The sequence below is a fragment of the Ambystoma mexicanum genome, chromosome 8, assembly GCF_040938575.1.
Source record: "Ambystoma mexicanum isolate Mex_15411 chromosome 8, UKY_AmexF1_1, whole genome shotgun sequence".
NCBI classification, from domain to species: Eukaryota; Metazoa; Chordata; class Amphibia; order Caudata; family Ambystomatidae; genus Ambystoma; species Ambystoma mexicanum.
This window is the reverse complement of record NC_090929.1, coordinates 485,230,201-485,254,417: the sequence shown is the minus strand read 5'-3', so window position 1 is coordinate 485,254,417 and position 24,217 is coordinate 485,230,201. Positions and strand designations below refer to the sequence as shown.

The window sequence follows — 24,217 nt, the reverse complement described above, 5'->3', positions numbered from 1 at the left end:
CAGTGAGCAAGTCCTGAGCCTGCCTCCAGTCAATACCTCTATAGTGGCAGGTATGAAAAGTTTGGCCCTATTTGCAGAATTGTTTTTGGGAATGCTGGATGAGAGTGGGGAGGAAACCCAGTGCAGCAATAATCTCACAATATACTGCTTGCCCAAGATCACAGGCTGCACTGCTATGAATCCCTACGCAGCCCAGATATGAGTGGTTTCCATTCATCCCCATTTAAGACAAGATCTCAAAGTACGTTTTGCCAAGATCGGAAGAACACACAGTAATCCCCCTGTCCCCCAAACGCTGACTGCTTTCCTTCTTATGTTATGTTGTGAGCTAAGAATATACTAACCCCAAGATCACAAGGATGCCCCGTCAACAAGTACCTGTCCGTCTCATTGCTGTTTGATGTCTTTCCATCATACAGTAGTTATTGGTTTCATTTTTGCCTCATGGAACACTAGTATCGATGGCATTTGCCCAGCAACACCAGGTTGCATGGACATGATACCCTGCGTCTCCAAGTGCAGTTTGCTTCCCTTTGCTCTCCATGAATACACAAACTCTAAATATACACGTTACCCAAGATCACAAGGTGCTATTTACTGCATTAAAAAAACAACCCACCCTCTATGACACCGCCATCATATTTGTAACATCTGTCATGAGCTGCTTTAAATTGAGTGCCAAACGGCACTTTCTGCAATAGTTTTGTTGAGGTCTAAGAAGGTTTATTTTTTGTTAATCAAGATTGTATTATGTTGCAGTTTCAGTTAATCAATGCCATGTTCATTGTCAATTATGTGTCAGGCAGCATCAATAAGCACAGCATTACAAATATAATAAAATCATATGAAGAAAATACCCTTTCTGTTGGTACTGTTATCTGCGTTGAGTGTGAGATGATGCCCCATTAAAAATGTAAATAGTGTATGATTTAGGAGATTTTAAACATATTCACATAAATTGGCACTGCAGCTTAAGAAATGCACTGTTTAAGCAAGGCCGAGTTGACAACCCCTTGATATTTAATGTTTCTTGCACATTCCAGGCCTGGTAATCCCAGACCATAGTGCCTTTTGCAACCTTCACTGAAGCATATTGCCTATGTGACTTGATATGTCATGGCTTTTCTTTGTTTTACTGTATCTCATAACGAGCAGACATCTGATTGTAATCACACACTTTTCACTATGTCTACATCACACAGCAAGGTAATTGAGACATACTCTATAACACACTGTATCACTGTTGAGTGATATTAATAGTGGCAGTTAAAGAAAATAATGCACAGTGAGGAAGAACTATTGACTTTGTCAAGTGGGAAGCCTGGCCTTAATCTCTGGTTCCCTGGCTCCCAGTTTACAACTGTAGACAGCAGAATAACCGACTTGTTTGTGTTCCAAATTCAGTTTTTGACAAACATGCAACCTTTTATGCAATGTCTTACACGGGCTAAACGAGTACTCTCTGTAATAATTCTGATGTGTAAAGCACACAATTCACATGATCAACCAACTTGACAATATATGAGTAGAGCTAATACAAACTGGCATGCACAAACAAGTGTGATTCACTTTTACAAAGCTAGAAAGCGTTGTATTAGCCCCACAAGAATGACAACAAGTGCAGCGGGACACAGGTTATTCAGAGATCTCAGAACCATTCAGTCAACCTGCTGAGCTACCTGTCCAGCATTGTACCTCATGACTCAGACCAGAACGTTTAAATAATTCAGAATGAAATGTGGATCACCAATACTGGGCAATCCATAAAACAAAAAGTCAGAAGGATCGTGATGCCCCACTTTCATGGTCTGTATTCATACTGAAAATCAAGATCAAGCAAGCTTTTGCCCTTCGGCTCCGCAGGAGGTTACTGTCCTCCCTGAGCTCGCCTTGGGACACCAGCGTTATGGTTCGACGGGTCTACCGCCCCAGTTAAACTCCCCACCTGCCACTGTCCCCGGAATTAGTGGGTGAAGAATCCAACGCTTGGTGTATTCTGCTTCACAATGATAGCAAGAGCCGACATGGAAGGATCAAAATACTTGGCAATTTAATGACATTACCAACAGTGTAGCTCTTAGAAATAACTTTAAAGCAATATTTATTTTCATCTCCAGTAAAACCGACTCTGCTTCCAGTGCCATTTAGCCTGCACGCTCTGAAACCGATAACAGTAAACATTTGTATAGAGGCAATGTGTGGTTTCCATCCCTATTGCTAAAGGGCAGAGGAGGCAGTGGCCCTCTTTTGTCCCAGGTACTCGGTACGTATGCACAGCACGTACCCTAATGACAACCTCACGATTTAACTGCAGCAGATCTCTCTGTAGCTATGTATTTTCAATTAACAAAGCCCAATGAGGACGCCTGCCTTAGAATTCTCCAAGTTTAATTGCTAGGTATGCTTTTATTTGTTGTGCCGCATCTTCTGGTTCCTGGCGCATAGCTTGTTTTATCTTGGTTCAGTTCGGGAGGTTAAAAGTGGCAGACTCACAAGCTCCCTCTCTTTGCTTCCTCCCACCCTTGGAAAGCAAATGCCTAATACACGTCCTGAGAGCCACCACATTGGATTACATCCCCCGGTGGCCACAGCTTTGGGTAAAATGGAGCCTCTATGGCGCGGCAATCCACGAAGTTTAGGACTAGGACTTGTGCTCTGAAGCCTAGTCCCCGCCGCCATAGGTGGAGTCAATGTGCCATGGTCTTGTCTTCCCAGAAGCCCCGCCCACCTAGGGCAATGACACGGGCGCTCCTGTTAGCGTCATCTGTCCATCTAACATTAGTTTGGGGCTGTACGGGCACATGTGTCAGTGTGTCGGTGTGGGTGAGAGCCAGGGACATGGGGACTTTTCTGCGAACACTGTGTGGGAAGATACAGATAACACTTAATGCCTGTGCCAACGTCCTAGTCCTTACCTCCCTGTGCTCCATACATTCAAACTATCACACTTGGTTTCTTTTCACTACCAGAATCTAGTTTATCTTCTAAACTCATCCCTTCCCTTCCCTGACCTTCATTTTGTCTTAGTCCCATCTCACGCATAGCACTTGGAAACGGCTTCAAGGCAGCACTAATCACTATATCAGAAACCTCAAAACACACATGCTACTATAACTCAATGTCACCCCGTCCTTCAAGTGGCATTCAAAATCGAGGCGGGGCTCGCACAGGGGCAGAGATGTTGCTAGGGGGCGACTAAGGGAGCTATAGCCCTGGGTCTTTTGGTTGTAGCCCTGGACAGAAGCTCAGGGGTTACATCCAAAAAGCTAGCAAGCCCTGAGTCCGGACAGTCCCGACATTAGCGTAGTGTAGCCCCGGATCTTTTCCAGACCTATCAACACCCCTGCACAGGGAGCATGCGCATGGCCTAGCAGCGGCAGGTGGCTTATGAAAGGGCCACCTCCTGCCTTTCCTTTTCTTCCCTAATTGTGGCGCGCCCCCTGCCAGGCATCGCTTTGCAGCGATCATCACCCTCTCACGCCGGTGTGCTAGGGTGATGATCCCTGCATTTCTTAGTTAAACGGATGCCAACGGGGCTCAGCACCATAATTAAGGAAGAAGAGGACAGACTGTTACAAACCAACCTTAAGCTATAGCTTATACGTGAGAGCTTCAGTCTTCAATAAAGCACTTGGCTTCTAGCAGCCTGACTGACACAGGCTACTAGGGGCCTTTAGGAATTAATGGCAACGGCCCGTCTCTGAAGCATTTTTTGAGACTATCACGGCTCAGTTTAGGCTAGCCCCGGCCCACTTAAAGTCTGATGCCACCAAATGCAGGGAGTGTTAGTCCACAGCCTCTTTAGCTAGTCATGTGAGTGACTCTTCCACAGCCTGGCAGCTCTTTCGGTGCCACCAGCCTGCCAGGAATCATTCTAGAATCAGAGACTTCAGGAGTAGGATTTGGTAGTTAGGAGGAGAACATGTATTGTCTATGGGCTCCTTTGTGGGCTCAGCAGACTCTGGCCCGGGACCTAACCCTCCGCCGCCCTCCAGCCCTCCTACCGTAGTGGTACTTGCATTCATCCGCAACCTTCACAGTCTAACCTGTATCCCAGGTAAAGCCTATGGCGCAGCCCCCAGGATGCTAGAGGTGCCAGGGCTAAACATGGCAGAGGGACCAAGCCCCCCGCCTTGCCTCCTTTTCCTTAAGAAAAGAAACAGGAAGCCGAGGTCACCAGGATGGTGACCCTGGAAGAAGAGGAAGCAGAGGCCAAATGGGGGTTGGGGAACAGGAAGGGGAGAAGGCCCCCTCCCCTGGGTAATTCCCAGATTGGAGTGCAAAGGGAACTTCGTACCTTAAACTAGGTGACATCAGAGGCCCCTTTTGGGGCCTTTAAATATGGGTGCACAGGAGGGGGAGGGTCTCTTTCGCCACTTCAACCCCCTGCTGCAAGTCAACTTTGGATGATGCCGGTCCGGTGCCTACAGGAAGTATTCTGGGTTGTAAAGCGTGTAGGGCACACCAATGACACTATTTTTCTCCCCCTGTCATAGAGGGTCAATGAAGACCAGGAGTAAAGGGCCCCCTGTTAGCCTAGCACAGCGGGTGGGCAGGAAGGTCTGATAAAGAGGCGCACCCCCACCAATTGGTTGTCAGTTTCCAGCCTTGGCTGGTGGAAAGGAAAGCAAGGGGGTGCTCCCCGCAGCCCAACAGTGGCGGCTGCCAATGTGTTTCACCCTGAGTGGGTGGCTTAGGGATGACCGGGGAGCGAGCCCTAAGATGCTTCATAAAGAGTTGATAAGAACAAAAAGAGAGCTGACTGGAGATTAATAACATGATAAAAGGGGGGCGGGGGTGCGGATGATGGAAGACCAAACAAAAGGTGCTGCCGATTGTCTGGGCGATTAATATTATTGTGTGTTTGGAATTGAAGGTTGTAAATATGTCATAAGAAACTGCGACCTTTTTTTTGCCACAATAAGAAGAGCTTGGTCGGGCCCCAGTTATTGATTGTGGTGTATGTTGAATGGGGTGATGGGGGGCGGGGACGATCAGTAACCGACTGAATTAGTTATGTATTTCCAAGTCACAGCAACAAGTGTTCATCGAGTCTACCATAGCACTTACCGTGGTACACATATAGAAGTGCTTAACGTTGCCTTTCAGACTGAGGGTGTCCCCAGCTTTAATCGCCTGCGCCATTTCTATAGATTTTACAGCGTTATCTCCAACCGGATTTTGAATTTTAAAAAGTCTCCTTTCTCGAGCAGAGTTCCCCTTTTTGCTTTTGTATGTTAGTGCTACATGTTTCTGTTTCTGTTGCTTTATAGTGTAGATGGTTTATAAATAGTAAAACCTGATATTTTTGCCCCAGATTTTCATGAATAGGGGTTTATTTTTTTTCTGGCGGTCTCACCTCATGTTCATGGAATGTTGAAAGCTGTCAATGAGACGCCTAGAAAGAGACAAAATACGTCCTACTGTGTGTGATGTACAGAACTTGACATGAATTAAATACGCATGAAACAAGCGGGGCTCTCTGCCAGCATTCAGACGGTGACATCGCGTAAGAAGCGTGAGGCTTCGTCTCGTCTATGCTGCGTGTGTGCGGGTGCGTTGGGGGGGGGGGGAGGTGATGATCCTTGTTCGGCACTGCTGCCTGCCTGTGCATTACACTGCCTGCAGTGTGAGGGGGCCATACACACAGCAGTGCTGCCCGTCACGGTCGGACTGGGCCATAAAATTGTCTCAGGCACCAATGAAAAAGTGTCCCACAGTTGTAAATGGCAATTCATTCCTTTCATGACACTGTTTGAATAGTAAACAATGAGATAGTTTTTTAAAGAATATCCATTCAGCAACACTGGTCAAAACTACTAGCCACAGAGTGAATTAACTCATCAAAATGGCCCAAATTGGCCAAAAAGGTAGCCCAAAAAAACGGGCCCACACCAGCATTTTGTGTTTTTGGTTCGGCCATGGGCCTATTGCTCCATAGGCCGGTCCGAGCCTGCTGCCCGTGCCAAGCACGTGGCGCACGTGTGAGGGAACTCTGTACAGGAATGCTGCGCATGTGCCGCGTGCCTGGGGAAACACTATGCACCACAGCGGAGCATGATGCGTACAGACTGCGTGTGAGGGCTCACCCGTACAGTGTGAGGGTTCCTTGTACAGCACTGTTGGCCGTGTGTGAGAGAGAGAAAGAGGGAGATGATCGTGCTCACTTCTGACTGTGTGTGCTGTGCATTTGTGGGTGGTGTTAGCAGTGCTTTAAGTGGGATTAGAAATTGAGGGGAGGGGCTCTCATTAGAGGTGTGGCCTAAGTATGGGTTTGCTTAGGCCACGCCCCCTATCGAGAGCCCTGCTTGCCTAAGGGGAGGGGGCTGGTAAAAGAAGTAGAGCAGGGGCACAGTGGCATTATTACCTTCGGTGTGCCCATGTGCCCAACCCCTCCTTTTAAACAAAAGAAGGGGCTGGGCATACCAAAGGTGTGACACCAGTGTGTCCCAGCTCACACCCAGCAGGCAGCCTTTTCTTTCAAGGAGCCACATGGTGCAATGCTTTACCAGGGGCTCCTTGAATGAAAGTGCTGCCTGCTGCTGATGGCTTTGTACTCTGAAACAGGAGGAGAGCTGGATACAGGAAACAAGGGTCCTTTCTGGAGTCTGCCGGGGCTCTGCCCCAGCTAGCCCTGGTCCACTTAAAGCACTCGTGTTTATACTGCTGCCTCTGCTTGTGCGAGGAATGGTGCTGCACGAGGCTGCATCATTTTTTAAGGAACACGTGTAAAGCACCCAGTCCACTCCCTGCCCCACGTCTGGGAAATGCCACTGCCCATGTTGTACCGAATGTCTGGGTACGGGAAGTGCCCACCTCTCTGCTGCCTGCGATGTAGATATTCTACGTGGGAGGGCTGCTTGCACTGCTTTTGCCAACTCGTGTGTTCGGCAGAGCAGTCTCAATGTATGAGCAAAAGGGGTTCATGCCCCAGGTCCCCACCTGGCATCCTGATGCACGAATTCTGAGCATATTTTTTGTTAAACATAAATAAGACAAGTGATGATATTGGAGAGTGTGCTGCTAAGTCCCTGATCCCGCTGGGTGGCTATTGACACTTAAAGCTCAATGTGACCAATTATTCCTGTAGTGTGTTCGTGTTTACTCGAGTACATACACTTTCTTCACTACAGCACAATTTGCGGTGTGTTTTCACCTTTTTCGGGGAGTATGTTTATCAAGTGCTCTAACCAAAGTTGAAATGCACATTGATAATTTTGAGTGCCTCAATGGTTAAGAAGATAGCTCTGTCAGTTAAGCACTAGTTTCAGAGACATGTGTTCACATGCGAGAACACAGTTCTAAATATTAGCGAGGGAGACTCAGGCTTTTCTCAGAGTTTAATAAACTTCAGCATATAAATGTTGAGGATCATAACACCACTATGGTACAGTAACAACAGAGGTGCACCTGGAAGGGCTAGTTATAAAATCGAACATGGCTTCATTACGATGTGTGTCTAAGGAAGGCCTCCCAAGGGAGGATTGTAAAAACTGGGCAGCAGTTTCCAGCATTGGAATATATTTACCATCACCAGTGAAAAGCATACTGTATAAGTCATCAAAGATGGTTATCAAGTCACATTTCGAACAGTGTAATCAAAAACTTGAGGCCCATATCCCAGCTGTGCCACTGATCAATACTGTGACCCTAGAGAGATCATCTTATCTCACTATACAGTACTGTGTTGTCTTCATTGAAAAATGTTGCCTTCTCACATTCTGGTGGCCTCCCATCCATGAACCACGCTTTCATTTCATGTAGGCCATTTAAGTGGAAGGGGCCATAGGCAGGGGATATTCTACAGGCCTCTGTGAAGCTTATTTTCAGCAAAATAATGACATTTCCTACAATCGCAAATGTTCTTCTTCACATCATAAACCACAATCAACAAGCAGGCACCGGAGAAAGTCTACATCGGGGTGATGTTATGACACAGTTTCTTTTGTTTGATGTATTTAAATCTTTACAATACAGTAGTAAAACACAGATTACAATGTTTAGGCTCACATCACTTAGGATTCTGGTCAACGTGTAAACTGCATTTATGATGGACACAAGGAAGCTATATGCATGTCCCATGTACATCACATGATAGTGTGAGGATTTATTTTTTAAAATGTCATGATGGTTTATTATGTGATTTATATACTTTCCGTGTCAAGTCTATAAAATAGGGTTTTGCTTTAGCTTTTCGAAAAAGTCAAACATTCACAATTATTTGCATCTAGTTGTATGACGAGAACTGGGAAACAATGTTGTCAATTGCCAAAATTGCAGGCTGTGATCACATTTCTGCTTCACCACTTATACAAAATATATTATTCTGTTCATCAAATTTAATATTATATTACTTAATATGTCAAAATTGATCGTCTCTTAATATTTCTGAATTCGCAATCCCTAAGAGTGACTTAGTTCTCGGGTTATGCGCTTCAAAAAAGCCTCACTTACGGTTTCACTGGCTACAGAGGGGTTTCACCTATAATAATAGTGACCATTTATATATTGAGAACGACAATGTCATGTGTGTGTTGGCTCACTCATGATAACACCACTTGAAAGCCACGGTTCTGTCCTTTTCTCAGACTCTGTTCGGTTACGTGCACCCTTCCGGTTACTTCTGGACCACATGCTCTGTCCTATTCCCTGTTAGGTTTGTGGCTTCCTAACTGTCTCCCGCATCCATGCTTGAGCACGCGTACATCCGGAGATTGCTTATGTGAACTTTGTGTCTATGTCAGAGTATGCGTACCCTTTCCATACGGGTACTGAAGTGTGTTCTGCATCTATGCAACAGCCGCTATGCCTCCCTCATGGTTGCTATTGTTAAATGTGCCCTGTGCCCAGGGGTGATGCTAGGTCTAGAAAAGTTCTGTGGCTCCGCTAATTTCAGGACTGGAGGAATTCGGGGCTAGCTAAAGCCGTTTGGTTGTAGCCCCTGAGCTTCTATCCAAGGCTACACCAAAAGACCCAGGGTTGTAGCATCCCTCAGACCCTCCCAACAACACCTCTTCCTGTATGTATGCTACACCACAAGAAGCTCTCATCATGGACTTCTTGCATTTGCCACTGAAATGCCATTGGTTTATTACTCTGAATCCAGCATGGAGTAAGGGGCTCAGGGAAGATACCATGGTTAGTTTGAACGTCGCCAGGCCAGCCTATGAAGCCATCCTCTGTGATCGGGAGGCAACCAGAGATTTTTGGCTCCCTTTGTTGCTTTGGTTTGGGGGAGGCCAAATGCATCTGTACCTGGGCCGCAAACACTTTTAAGGTGGAGCTGGTGTTCAGGATGCTTGCATTGTTGCTACCAGTGCTGTACCTATTCTGCATGAGAGAGAAGCTTGTACTGCAGGTGGATGCCTGCGCTGCGCCCATGCTGTGTGCTTAGGCGGCCATGCATGTATCATACTGGGCCTGTGTGTTTTAATAGCCTGCACTCTTGCTCCCTGCACTGTTTGTTTGGGGACCTTGCACTGCGACTTATAGTAGTGTGCTTGTTCTGTGGGAGAGCGATGCTTCGATTGATTTTTCCTGTACTGCTCTTGTACGGGGTGTAATGGAGAACCTTGCAATACTGATGCCTGTACAATAGTAAAGGAGTTCACGCAACTTCTGCCTGTGCAGTTTCTGATAAGTCTCATAGTGATTTCTCTCCCATGCTGTCTGTACTGTATGTGCTGCCTGTGTGTGAAATGTAAGTTACACTCCCTGTTCAAACGACCCGTGCAGCCTGCTGTACTAGTCTAATCCGGTGTGTTAGGGACACTTTTACTGTTGCGATATGAACTACATTGTTTCTGAGCGAGGAGCTTGCACTACTGTTGCCTTTACAGTACCTGGTATTGGTATGAGCGAAGCCTGCACTGCTGCTGCCACATGGATTATAGCAGTTCTTGAAGCTTGAGCGGCTTTTCTAACACATCTTAATTTTGAGACTTCATTTGACTTTATAGAAGGCACTAATTTGACTCAAGCGCCTAGAGACAGTGCCGGTTCCAGTGTGTGCTCTTCACATTAGCTCACACCAATACTTGTGCTGCAGTAAATTGCAGCAGAGATGTGGTGCTCTGCATCGCTCTGAATCTGGGCCACCAGCTACTCTTTCAGCACATTACATATTCATGGCGTATGCAGAACTTCTCACGTTCTTTGTCGCTCAGGACAAGCAGTGTGGACAAGCAGTGTGCCGCTCCCCGCCACTGCGCTTCTCTGCACAGGCCGGCGGCTTGGATCTCCAGCATGGACCAAACTAAACTGAGTCAGTGCCTGGGGTGGTAGGTGCTACGGTTTAATCTGGTTGGCCTCCCCATTATCCTAAACTATGATCATTATGTGTGTGTGTGCTCGTACCTCATGCCACCCCTGCATAAGTCAGTGCCCCACTTGGGCCACCCCATTCAAAAGAGTCTGGACACGCCACTGACTTGAGAGTCTCGAGTTATCTCTATCTGTGCTGTTGGCTGAACAGACTTGGGAGTTTAAGAGCTAATTTTGTAGATTCCACTCCTCTCCCCTGTTTGGGTGCAAGAATGCCACCATCTGTCTATCCCCTGCAGTTCGAGAGAAGAAGTACCATATTTCCCCTCCTCATTGGAGTGTGAGTAGGATGGCAACCCCTACGCTCTCCTGGTGGGGAGAGAAGATGGCTTCGACTGCTACCTCCAGGGACAGCGGAGTAGAAGGTCCTGTTGGGGAGTGTAGGTTTGCTTACTCTGCTCTTTTCAAGGGGAAAAAGGTGACTCCCACTACTCTCTCTGGGAACAGGGGAGTAGGATGTCCTGTTGGGGAGTGTAAGATGGCTTCCACTACACTTTTCTGGGGAAGAGAGGGGTGACTCCCATTAATCGGACAAGGGAGTAGGAGGTCCTGTTGGGGAGTAGGTTGACTTCCACTACTCTTCTGGGTAAGGGAAGGGTGACTAACATTACTCTCACCTGGAACAGGGGAGTAGGAGGTAATGGTGGGGAATGTAGGATGGCTTCCACTACTCTTTTCTAGGTAATAGAAGGGTGACTCCCATTACTGTCTCCTGGGAAAGGGGAGTAGGAAGTCCTGTTGGGGAGTGTCGGATGACTTCCACTACTCTTTTCCGGGGAATAGAAGGGTGAATCTCACTACTGTCTACTTGGACAGGGGAGTAGGAAGTCCTGTTGGGGAGTGTAGGATGGCTTCCACTACTCTTTTCTGGGAAAGAGAAGGGTGACTCCCATTAATCGGGACAGGGGAGTTGGTGGTCCGTTGGGGAGTGTAGGATTGCTTCCACTAGTCTTTTCTAGGGAAGAGAAGGGTCACTCCCATTACTGTCTTCTGTGACAGGGGAGTCGTAAATCCTGCTGGGGAGTGTAGGATGGCTTCTGCTACTCTTTTCTGGGGAAGAGAAGGGTGACTTCCATTACTCTCTACTGGGACAGGTGAATAGGGGGTCCTGTGGGGGAGTGTAGGATGGTTTCCACTACTCTTTTCTAGGGAATAGAGGGTGACTCCCATTACTGTCTCCTGGGACAGGGGTGTTGGATGTCCTGCTGGAGAGTGTAGGATGGCTTTCACTACTCTATTCTGGGGAAGAGAAGGGTGACTTCCATTACTTTCTCCTGGGACAGGGTAGTAGGGGGTCCTGTAGGGGAGCATAGGATGGCTTCCACTATTCTTTTCTAGGGATTAAAAGGGTGACTCCCATTACTGTCTTCTGTTTCAGGGGAGTAGGAAGTCCTGCTGTGGAGTGTAGGATGGCTTCCACTACTCTTTTCTGGGGAAGAGAAGGGTGACTTCCATTACTCTCTACTGGAACAGGGGAGTAGGTAGTCCTGTAGGGGAGAGTAGGATGGCGTCCACTACTCTTTTCCAGGGAATAGAGGGGGACTCCATTAATGTTTCCTGGGAGAGGGGTGTTGGAAGTCCTGCTGGGGAGTGTAGGATGGCTTTCACTACTCTTTTCTGAGGAAGAGAAGGTGACTCCCATTACTGTCTCCTGGGACAAGGGAGTAGGAGGTACTGTTGGGGAGTGTAGGATGGATTCCACTAGTCTTTTCAGGACAAGAGAAGGGTTACTCCCATTACTGTCTCCTGGGACAGGGGAGTAGGACGTCCGGTCGGGGAGTGTAGGTTGGCTTCCACTACTCTTTTCTAGGGAAGAGAAGGGTGACTCCCAGTACTGTCTCCTGGGACAGGGGAGTAGGAAGTCCTGTTGGGGAGTGTAGTATGGCTTCCACTACTCTTTCCGAGGAAGAGAATGGTGACTCCCACTACTCTCTCCTGGGACAGGAGAGTATAAGGACCTGTTGGGGTGGAGGGTAGCTTCCACTAGACTTTACTGGTCAAGGGGAGTACACCTTCCACTACTCTTTCCTATTTGAGAGAGAGAGAGAGTATGATGGCTTGGACTACTCTAACCAGGGTGTTGGATAGTAGGGCAGATTCCACTTGCTGTGCCTGTGTGGGGGAGAGTAGGGCACCTTCAACTACTCTTTCCTAGGTGAGAGAGAGAGTGGGATGGCTTGGATTACACTTACCAGGGTGTGGGATAGTAGGGCAGCTTCCACTTGCTGTGCCTGTGTGGGGGAGAGTAGGGCACCTTCCACTACTCTTTCCTAGGTGAGAGAGAGAGAGTAGGATGGCTTGGGTTACTCTTACCAGGGTGTGGGATAGTAGGGCAGCTTCCACTTGCCATGACTGTGTGGGGGAGACTAGGGCATCTTCCACTACTCTTTCCTAGATGAGAGAGAGAGAGGGTGGGATGGCTTGGATTACTCTTACCAGGGTGTGGGATAGTAGGGCTGCTTCCACTTGCCATGCCTGTGTGGGGGAGAGTAGGGCACCTTCCACTACTCTTTCCTAGGTGAGAGAGAGAGAGTAGGGTGGCTTGGATTACTCTTACCAGGGTGTGGGATAGTAGGGCAGCTTCAGCTTGCCGTGCCTGTGTGGGGGAGAGTAGGGCACCTTCCACTACTCTTTCCTAGGTGAGAGAGAGAGAGTAGGATGGCTTGGATTATTCTTACCAGGGTGTGGGATAGTAGGGCTGCTTCCACTTGCCGCGCCTGTGTGGGGGAGAGTAGGGCACCTTCCACTACTCTTTCCTAGGTGAGAGAGAGAGAGTAGGTTGGCTTTGACTACTCTTACCAGGGTGTTGGATAGTAAGGCAGCTTCCTCTTACCGTGCCTGTGGGGGAGAGTTGGGCACCTTCCACTACTCTTTCCTAGGTGTGGGAGAGAGAGTAGGATGGCTTGGACTACTCTTACCAGGGTGTGGGATAGTAAGGCAGATTCCACTTGCCGTGCCTGTGTGGGGGAGAGTAGGGCATCTTCCATTACTCTTTCCTAGATGAGAGAGAGAGAGGGTAGGATGGCTTGGATTACTCTTACCAGGGTGTGGGATAGTAGGGCAGCTTCCACTTTCCATGCCTGTGCGTGGGAGAGTAGGGCACCTTCCACTACTCTTTCCTAGGTGAGAGAGAGAGAGTAGGTTGGCTTTGACTACTCTTACCAGGGTGTTCGATAGTAAGGCAGCTTCCTCTTACCGTGCCTGTGGGGGAGAGTTGGGCACCTTCCACTACTCTTTCCTAGGTGTGAGAGAGAGAGTAGGATGGCTTGGACTACTCTTACCAGGGTGTGGGATAGTAAGGCAGATTCCACTTGCCGTGCCTGTGTGTGGGAGAGTAGGGCATCTTGCACTACTCTTTCCTAGATGATAGAGAGAGTGTAGGATGGCTTGGATTACTCTTAACAGGGTGTGGGATAGTAGGGCAGCTTCCACTTGCCATGCCTGTGCGTGGGAGAGTAGGGCACCTTCCACTACTCTTTCCTAGGTGAAAGAGAGAGCGTAGGATGGCTTTGACTACTCTTACCAGGTTGTGGGATAGTAAGGCAGATTCCACTTGCCGTGCCTGTTTTGGGGAGAGTAGGGCATCTTCGCTACTCTTTACTAGATGAGAGAGAGAGGGTAGGATGGCTTGGATTACTCTTACCAGGGTGTGGGATAGTAGGACAGCTTCCACTTGCTGTGCCTGTGTGGGGGAGAGTAGGGCACCTTCCACTACTCTTTCCTAGGTGAGAGAGAGTATGATGGCTTTGACTACTCTTACCAGGGCTTGGGATAGTAAGGCAGATTCCACTTGCCATGCCTGTGTGGGGGAGAGTAGGGCATCTTCCACTACTATTTCCTAGGTGAGAGAGAGAGTAGGATGGCTTGGATTATTCTTACCAGGGTGTGGGATAGTAGGGCAGCTTCAGCTTGCCGTGCCTGTGTGGGGGAGAGTAGGGCACCTTCCACTACTCTTTCCTAGGTGAGAGAGAGAGTAGGATGGCTTGGATTATTCTTACCAGGGTGTGGGATAGTAGGGCTGCTTCCACTTGCCGCGCCTGTGTGGGGGAGAGTAGGGCACCTTCCACTACTCTTTCCTAGGTGAGAGAGAGAGAGTAGGTTGGCTTTGACTACTCTTACCAGGGTGTTGGATAGTAAGGCAGCTTCCTCTTACCGTGCCTGTGGGGGAGAGTTGGGCACCTTCCACTACTCTTTCCTAGGTGTGGGAGAGAGAATAGGATGGCTTGGACTACTCTTACCAGGGTGTGGGATAGTAAGGCAGATTCCACTTGCAGTGCCTGTGTGGGGGAGAGTAGGGCATCTTCCATTACTCTTTCCTAGATGAGAGAGAGAGAGGGTAGGATGGCTTGGATTACTCTTACCAGTGTGTGGGATAGTAGGGCAGCTTCCACTTGCCATGCCTGTGCGTGGGAGAGTAGGGCACCTTCCACTACTCTTTCCTAGGTGAGAGAGAGAGAGTAGGTTGGCTTTGACTACTCTTACCAGGGTGTTCGATAGTAAGGCAGCTTCCTCTTACCGTGCCTGTGGGGGATAGTTGGGCACCTTCCACTACTCTTTCCTAGGTGTGAGAGAGAGAGTAGGATGGCTTGGACTACTCTTACCAGGGTGTGGGATAGTAAGGCAGATTCCACTTGCCGTGCCTGTGTGTGGGAGAGTAGGGCATCTTGCACTACTCTTTCTTAGATGATAGAGAGAGGGTAGGATGGCTTGGATTACTTTTAACAGGGTGTGGGATAGTAGGGCAGCTTTCACTTGCCATGCCTGTGCGTGGGAGAGTAGGGCACCTTCCACTACTCTTTCCTAGGTGAAAGAGAGAGCGTAGGATGGCTTTGACTACTCTTAACAGGGTGTGGGATAGTAAGGCAGATTCCACTTGCCGTGCCTGTTTTGGGGAGAGTAGGGAATCTTCAATACTCTTTACTAGGTGAGAGAGAGAGGGTAGGATGGCTTGGATTACTCTTACCAGGGTGTGGGATAGTAGGACAGCTTCCACTTGCTGTGCCTGTGTGGGGGAGAGTAGGGCACCTTCCACTACTCTTTCCTAGGTGAGAGAGAGTATGATGGCTCTGACTACTCTTACCAGGGCTTGGGATAGTAAGGCAGATTCCACTTGCCATGCCTGTGTGGGGGAGAGTAGGGAATCTTCCACTACTATTTCCTAGGTGAGAGAGAGAGTGTAGGATGGCTTTGACTACTCTTACCAGGGTGTGGGATAGTAAGGAAGATTCCACTTGCCGTGCCTGTGTTGGAGAGAGTAGGGCATCTTCCACTGCTCTTTCCTAGATGAGAGAGAGAGGGTAGGATGGCTTGGATTACTCTTACCAGGGTGTGAGATAGTGGGGCAGCTTCCAGTTGCCGTGCCTGTGTGGGGGAGAGTAGGGCACCGTCAACTACTTTTTCCTAGGTGAGAGAGAGAGTAGGATGGCTTGGATTACACTTACCAGGGTGTGGGATAGTAGGGCAGCTTCCACTTGCCGTGCCTGTGTGGGGGAGAGTAGGGCATCTTTCACTACTCTTTCCTAGATGAGAGAGAGAGGGTAGGATGGCTTGGATTACTCTTGCCAGGGTGTGGGATAGTAGAGCAGCTTCCACTTGCCGTGCCTGTGTGGGGGAGAGTAGGGCATCTTCCACTACTCTTTCTTAGATGAGAGAGAGAGAGGGTAGGATGGCTTGGATTACTCTTACCAGGGTGTTGGATAGTAGGGCTGCTTCCACTTGCCGTGCCTGTGTGGGGGAGAGTAGGGCACCTTCCACTACTCTTTCCTAGGTGTGAGAGAGGGAGTAGGATGGCTTGGATTACTCTTACCAGGGTGTGGGATAGTAGGGCAGCTTCCACTTGCCGTGCCTGTGTGGGGGAGAGTAGGGCACCTTCCACTACTGTTTCCTAGGTGAGAGAGAGAGAGTAGGTTGGCTTTGACTACTCTTACCAGGGTGTGGGATAGTAAGGCAGCTTCCACTTACCGTGCCTGTGTTGGGGAGAATAGGGCATCTTCCACTACTCTTTCCTAGATGATAGAGAGAGGGTAGGATGGCTTGGATTACTCTTACTAGGGTGTGGGATAGTAGGGCAGCTTCCACTTGCTGTGCCTGTGGGGGAGAGTAGGGCACCTTCCACTACTATTGCCTAGGTGAGGGAGAGAGAGTAGGATGGCTTGGATTACTCTTACCAGGGTGTGGGATAGTAGGCCAGCTTCCCCTTGCCATGCCTGTGTGGGGGAGAGTATTGCACCTTCCACTACTCTTTCCTAGGTGAGAGAGAGAGAGTAGGATGGCTTGGACTACTCTTACCAGGGTGTGGGATAGTAAGGCAGATTCCACTTGCCGTGCCTGTGTGGGGGAGAGTAGGGCATCTTCCACTACTCTTTCCTAGATGAGAGAGAGAGAGAGAGAGAGAGAGAGAGAGAGAGAGGGTAGGATGGCTTGGATTACTCTTACCAGGGTGTGGGATAGTAGGGCAGCTTCCACTTGCCGTGCCTGTGTGGGGGAGAGTAGGGCATCTTGCGCTACTCTTTCCTTGATGATAGAGAGAGGGTAGGATGGCTTGGATTACTTTTAACAGGGTGTGGGATAGTAGGGCAGCTTCCACTTGCCATGCCTGTGTGTGGGAGAGTAGGGCACCTTCCACTACTCTTTCCTAGGTGAAAGAGAGAGCCTAGGATGGCTTTGACTACTCTTACCAGGGTGTGGGATAGTAAGGCAGATTCCACTTGCTGTGCCTGTGTGACGGAGAGTAGGGCACCTCCACTACTCTTTCCTAGGCAGTGGCGGCTGCTTACATTGGGCGGGGGGGCGCCGCCCCCCCACCACAGAGAGAAGAAGAAGAGAAGAGAGTCTCTCTTTCTCTTCTTAAAGTTAACTTACACATTTAAAACCTGTGCAAAGTGGCAGATTAATTATTTATTTATTAATCTGCCGCTCTGCAGCCTTGCAGCCTGGGCTGCTGGACGGGCCCACCAGGCCTGCTACTGCGGCGGGGCGCGTCCCGATTTAGTAGCTTTTCGGCAATGTAGAGTGCGTGGAGCTTGTAGCTCCACGCACTCTACGTAACCATTCGCCCATTCAAGAAGCTGGCGGGGCGCTGGAGGGGTGGCCCTGCACTCTTGGCATTCTACGCAAACAGCGTAGAGTGTCCTCTCCTCCTTGTGGGCTATGGAGCACGCATAGCAACAACAGATTATGGATGGATTCTCATTGGCTGTTTGCCAGCCAATGACAATCCGTTTGGTGTGTGGTGGGTGGAGTCGGGTCATGGGCACACGGTGCCTCGCCTTCCGTTCTAGTTGTTTCTCTCCAAGCCCTGTTGCTGGTCGATGTGGACTTCTTCCAGCCAGGGACTAGGCCCATCCACAGACGAGACTGGTCACCGGACATGCTGTCTCTGCTCGCCTGCTGCCTGCCCTCCCCCTGACGGAGTCCAGTCCAGATTGATTCGCAAAGGTAAGTTAATTTAATAGTAACTGCGAGAATCCTGCCTGCCTGAATATGCGCTGCGGCCCGCACAATGCTGGTCGTGTACTTGTGTGGGCCGCAGAGTTGCAACTTGCAGTGTATGCTTAAACTTGTAAGCTTGTAGGTTCAGGCCTACAAGCTTATACAAGGGAGAAGCATACACTGCAAGTCTGCAATGGGGGTCCGGTGGTGGTGTATTATCTCGCCCACCCACTTTGCTTGATTGAGCCACTTCGCCCCTAGTCTCTACTAGCCCTCCCACCTCGCAGCAGATAAGCCTCGCTGCCAGCCCCACTGCCCCCACTACTCTGCACCGGTCCGGTGGTCCCTGGCCCGCAGTCCTCTCCTCGTGGTGCCTGGAACTGGCTTGAGTGCTTGTTTACTGCGTTACCGTAACAAAGTAAACGAGTGCTCACCGGGCCAGTTCCAGGCCGTTACCCCCAAAATCTGCATAGTCGACAACGACGACTGACTCCCTGGCCCGCAGTCCTCTCCCGAGTCGTGGCACCTGGAACTGGCTTGGTGAGTGCTCGAATAGCGCCGATTCCACCAGGAAGCAGAACCTCAAAATATCAAATGCATCACTTTGCAAATAGTGCCAAGTGCATGAACGACCCGAGCACAGAACTGCAATCAATTCAATTGGTTCAAATGTATGAAATATTTCTACCTGTGAATGCAGCACATACTATTGGCTGGTCCTGTCATGTATCATTGATTTTGAGGGTTTATGGCCGAAAATTCTGGTACATAATATGATTTTTTTAAAACTTTCTTGCATGGCCGATTAATTCTCGTTGTGCCTTGGACTGCAGTGCTGCGCAATGTACTGTTAGCGCCTAAACATAAAATGCAGCATCTCCGCCAGTGAGCCAGCTGGGCTGGCAAATGTATTATTAATACATTAATGGACTCCTTTTCTGGGGTGGCACTGCACCCGTGGCTACTCAGGTATGCACTTTGCTTATGCTGGCCTGAGCTTCAGTCTCCTTGGGTACTTGTGTGCGCCTGTGCAGGGGTGGCAGTGGCACCGACCTGTGGCTGGTCATTTTATTGCTCAGGGACCATTGTATGCATTTTGCTTATGTTGGGCCCCCGGCGGTGCCCCACGGGTGTGCTTAACTATGGCAGTGGGCTCTGTGGTGCTGCTGGAGCACAATGGCAATGCTGGTCACTTGGCTTGAGGATAGTGATGCTGCTAGATTGCTGTGCAGTGTATTTCATGGGGCTGATGGCAGTTCTGGATGCTGGTTGGTGCTTGGTTGCAGTAGTGTGCACTTCTAGGGGTTGCTGGTAGTGCTATTTGCTGCTGCCATTTGATGGTAGTGCTAGACGCTGTTTTCAGTTTTAGTGCTGTGCTCTTTTTAGCTGCTGAATAATATTGCACTTCTTTTCACTGCACTGCATTACGAGCAGGCACTGTGCACCTAGTGTTACCCACCAGCAGCCCCCATTACCACAAGGCAATTTACACCATCGGGATTGCTTTGACAAGGTTATTCGGCACGCTGCACCTATGCCAGAATAATTGCATACATGCGTGACACACCTTCCCTCCTCCACCGGAGGCCTTCCTAGCTCGGCTCGGCTGGGAGAGCTTCTTGACTCTTTCCTTATTGCCACATAAGGCACATCATGACAAACATATATGTTTCCATCATTACTGGGTATATAATGAATTTCGTTATGCATACACCATAGTACCAGCTATTCTCAATACAAGCTGCTGTAAAATACACCGTCACACTTGCACACGTACCAGTAATGTACCACCATTAGTATGGAAAACCTAATGCTTTTTGTCATATTTCGGTGGGTTTTTTGGACAGTAAATTGGCATTTTTCAAAAAATTTTGCGGGGGGACAAACCCCCCTGCACCCCTTCTAGGTGTGGTGGGCTGGCGCGCTGCGCGCGCGAGCTCACATATTGCCCCGGGGAAATGTACGCCCCCCCAGGTTTCAAACTCACCAGCCGCCACTGTTCCTAGGTAAGAGAGAGTATGATGGGTTGGACTACTCTTACCAGGGTGTGGGATAGTAAGGCAGATTCCACTTGCTGTGCCTGTGTGGGGGAGAGTAGGGCACCTTCCACTACTCTTTCCTAGGTGAGAGAGAGAGTATGATGGCTTTGACTACTCTTACCAGGGTGTTGGATAGTAAGGCAGCTTCCACTTGCCATGCCTGTGTGGGGGAGAGTAGGGCATCTTCCACTATTCTTTCCTAGATGAGAGAGAGAGAGAGTATGATGGCTTTGACTACTCTTACCAGGGTTTGGGATAGTAAGGCAGATTCCACTTGCCATGCCTGTGTGGGGGAGAGTAGGGCATCTTCCACCACCCTTTCCTAGATGAGAGAGAGAGTAGGATGGCTTTTACTACTCTAACCAGGGTGTGGGCTAGTAATTTAGTTTAGTTTATTATTTGCAAAGCACACCAAACCCTGGGGTATCTGGGCAGCTTCCACTTGTCTCACCTGTATGGGACAGAGGAGGGTGGCTTCCAGTGCTCGTTCCTGGGGGAGTGCAGGACAGCTTCCTCTCCTCTCTCCTGACAGCGGAGAATCTAATGTCTTTCACTGCTCTCTCCAGGGGCAGTGCAGGATTACTTCCGCTGCTCTCTTATTGACCCAGTCATGTGGAAGGACCTTGGCAGTCTCCCCCCTGAGCATGCTTGGGCTGCAGTGATAGCTACAATGATAAATAATGTGAGCTGGCTGCCACTGCTCCGGGGGACTTTATCCTGTGCGCCAATCCAGCTTCTCCCATCAACATCTCTAAAGGTTCCTAGAGGCGACAGTGTGCCATGTGCGCTTCACAGATACCCCCTTACCTGCCAGCAGCACACAGAGCTAAGGAGACGTGCGTGCGAGCATGACCAGCGCTGCAGCTACTCACCCTAGAGTGGCATTTGAACCCAAAGTAGACCACCACGATGGTGGGCAGGAGCACCACGCTGAAGACCAGCACCATGAAGGTGAAGTTGAGGAGGAAGACTAGGGCGTTCATGGCGGAGACAAGCAGGGCCCAGGCCCAGCAGCCCAGGGTGCTGCGCGGTTCCATGGGCAGCAGCTGGTCTTCCATGTTGTAGGGTGGTAGGCCAGGGATCATGCGCGAAGTGTCGGACAGGTTGTCCACGTCAAAGTCCTCAATCTCCTGGTCTGACATCTTGGTGGAGGGGTATTAAAATGGACCAAAATGAGTGAAAACCACCGAGATGAAAGGTAGTTTCTGTCCAAATCTCTTGGCTTTTTTTTCCAATATTGACCGCCCTTCCAACTTGTTCCTACTTCACCTTGTTCCGCGTCCTTCTACTCTTGAGTCAAAACCCTTGTCAAGCTTCTATTCCCTTGAGTGAAACTCTTGTCAAGCTTCTCGCCTGACCCCACATTCAGATGACCTCAGACGTCAGGACAGAAGTTTGCTGAAGGTGTCTTTCTTATTCGGGAGACTGACATTGTCCTCGAAGGAGCTTGGGTTCGTGGACACCTCCAATGAAATAAAATGTCCTTATTTTCTATCGTATTGTTCTTTTTCTTTACCGACAGAGTGAATGAATGAAGCGTTTCTAGGCGCTTCGTGGCTGGCAGTGCGGTGGCCGCAGACGACGCTCGCGGGCTAACAGGCAACAGGCGGACTCGCTCAGGAGCACGATCCCAGCACGGCAGCTCTCTTACTGCGGGTCGATACCCCTTCTCTGGACGTCCAGCTCCGCTCCTCGAACGCTGGCCCCCAGCCTTAGTGATCCTCTCGGGATCCCGCCACAGAAGCGCAGAGGTCAAGCGTCTCAAGGTTGGTTCGCAGCCTCCAGCCCTTCCCGCGAAACTTTAGCCCCCATCGTCTGCAGCAGAACAGGTGCTCCGGGTCCTTCTGTTGCCAACTCGGATGCTGCGGGTCTCGGGGAGGGAGTCGGTCCGGCGAGGCGATCTATGCGAGGGCGGGGGTCTACTGCAGGGACGGGACCCGTGATAGAGAGGCGGGCCGTACTGGGGAGATCAAAGGTGTCGTTGGGAGAGAGGGAGAGCGGGCGCGGAGAGGGGGCTCAGCCAGGACAGAAGGTGTGGTATTGATGGAAACTATGCACAGGGGTAGCTGTGCCAGTTAGAGGTTCTGCGCAAGGGGCGGCGGGGGGGGGGGGGGGGGGGAGTTTCGAGGGTTCTATGGAGTGTGCAGGTGTCAGTGTTGAGAGCTGTGTCCAAGAGGGGAAAGGTGGTAAGCTTATTGGTGCTAGAAAGGAAAGCTGTGCAGGAGTGGATGGAATTAGGGGGTGCCAGGGATGGCAGCTGTGCCTGAGCGAAGTGCTGTGCCAGGGAGGGAGCTCTGCCAGGGACGGGAGCTGTGCTAAGGGGGGGAGAGCTATCCGACAACTGGGTTTCGCGGGTGCAGGAGTTGTGCCAGAAAGGGAAGGACTTACAGGAAGGGAGATGTGCAAGGGAGCGGAGATGTGTCAGAGGGGGAGCTGTGGCCTAGAGGAGCTGTGCGAGTGAGGTGCTAAGAGGGGAGCTTTGCCAGAGAGATCTATGCAGGCGAGGAGGTTTGCCAAGGAATTGAGCTCTGCTAGGGAGGGGAGCTGTGCCAGGGAGAGTTGTGCCAGTGAGGAGCTGTGCCAAGAAATTGAGCTGTGACAGGAAGGGGAGCTGTGCCAGAGTGAGGAGTTGTGCAGGCGGAAGCTGTGCCAAATAGTTGAGCCGTAGCAGGGAGATTAGCTGTGCTAGAGAGTCTTGCAATTGAGGAGCTATGCCAATGAGTTGGGCTGTCGCCGGGAGAGGAGAGATGTCGGGAAAGGGGACCTGTGCCAGGAAGAGGGATGCCGTGCCCGTGGGGGAGTTGTATCACGGAGGACCGCGGGGCCAAGGGGGAGACTTGTACGTATTCCGAGAGCCTCCAGATGCTCAGCGCAGCCCCTCCATCGCTCCCGGCCCACACCCTCTACTGGATCTGCTGCTCCTCCGCTGGCTTGGAAGCTCTCTCTGCCCGCGAGAGCCAATGGGCGTTCCCCGCTGCCGATGCGGTGCTGATGCTGCGGCGCTCGCTGTGCTCACTTAGTGAGCGCGCTGCACCTGTGCACCCTCCCGGCGCTAATACCCTTTCACGGCTCAGAGGCAGTCTATCGCCCGCTACGCGGTGTTTAGTGCGCGCTATTACAGCGGCATTGTAGACAGATATGGACCGCCAAGCACCTTCGGCTATGTATCTAGTCTCTAACTTGGTTTTTGCGTTGCAGTTATAGAGAGATTACCGTCTAGTCCTTTTTTTACCGTTCCTCTACCGATGTTGCCCCCACTATCTCCCAGGCTGTGAGGTGCTTTCATACTGAACTTTTGCCATGGGCTCAATTCCTAAAAGGGGGACCCTCACATCCACAATTGGAAGTAACGTCATAGGAAGAGAATATATTGACAAAGTGAGATATGCACATTTCATTCAATTTATCTACCTTAATTTAAGAACGTGCACAGGACAAATAAGCATTTGGCAAGAGAGCAGAATTCCTATAAAATATGACTTTGTAAGAAAAGATGTCCTGTATAGCAGAATGCCAATACGAGGCCATCTAGAGCTACGGACAGGGAAGCTACTGGGCCGGAACAAGATGGAGCTTTGCTCCGGCAAAACTGTTCTTGCCGGAACGCCGTTGCATGTAAACCGAGGCCCATTTCCAGCACTGGCTATGGATGAGCAGTTTGTGTGCGGCCATCATAGCTGCACGACCCGCATGCAAAGGGTGCAGCACTGCTTAATCCTAATGGGTTCATCAGGGGACAGCATCGTCAGGCTTCTGAAAATAATCGCGTGGATGTTGTCCACCCGTGTGTTCCCTCGACTTGTGTTTGCCCTGCATTTTTCACTCTTTCTGTGCAGAAAACTCTGCTTTGATGTTCATGCCAGCCTGCGCTCATTTTTACTTGCTGTTGTGCCCCTGAGGTATTGTATTGCCCTTCTCTTATCTCCCCTCTCTTAATTCTGCCCATTTGGGTCTTCATGGTCCAAAGATTCGTCACTTCTTTCACCTGTGACCCCAATGTCGCCCCAATTTGGCATGATCCTGAATAGACTAGAGGATGTGCTGTGGGTATATTCAGTGATTGGGAGAGAGTGTTGGCTCATGCAATCTAGGCCAGGTTACGTCTGGATGACTCCCTCTCTCCAGCACTAGACCCATCACCCTCTAGTCTGGGAGCCGGGCAGGCAAGGTCCGTGGTGGCTTGTCCATAATACGCGAAGGGGCGACTATCCACTAGTACTCTCACCCATGTAGCCGAGCAAGCTGTGTGTAAACACTGAGCAGTCCCTCCGTTGCTTTCTTGAGCTGAGGGAGCACTCCTGGGATGGCATACACTGTCAAAGTGAAACATGGTTTCCCTTGAGAAGTTTCTGTTCCCCGAACCAATGTATAACACTAGGCACACCTATCGTTAGATGAGTATTGGTGATGGTTTTAGGATATTG

At 50.0% G+C, this 24,217-nt stretch overlaps 1 protein-coding gene across 1 annotated transcript in view; it reads right to left on the bottom strand.

The window, feature by feature from the left end:
* TMEM88B (transmembrane protein 88B) overlaps positions 1 to 22,818 on the bottom strand; it is a 604,987-nt gene extending 582,169 nt beyond the window's left edge. The window contains exon 1 of the mRNA XM_069610125.1: positions 20,666 to 22,818. Within this exon, the coding sequence (XP_069466226.1) occupies positions 20,666 to 20,935 (270 nt within the window). The 5' untranslated portion in view covers positions 20,936 to 22,818. The remainder of the gene's footprint in view (positions 1 to 20,665) is intronic.
* Between the last annotated feature and the right edge of the window lie 1,399 nt (positions 22,819 to 24,217).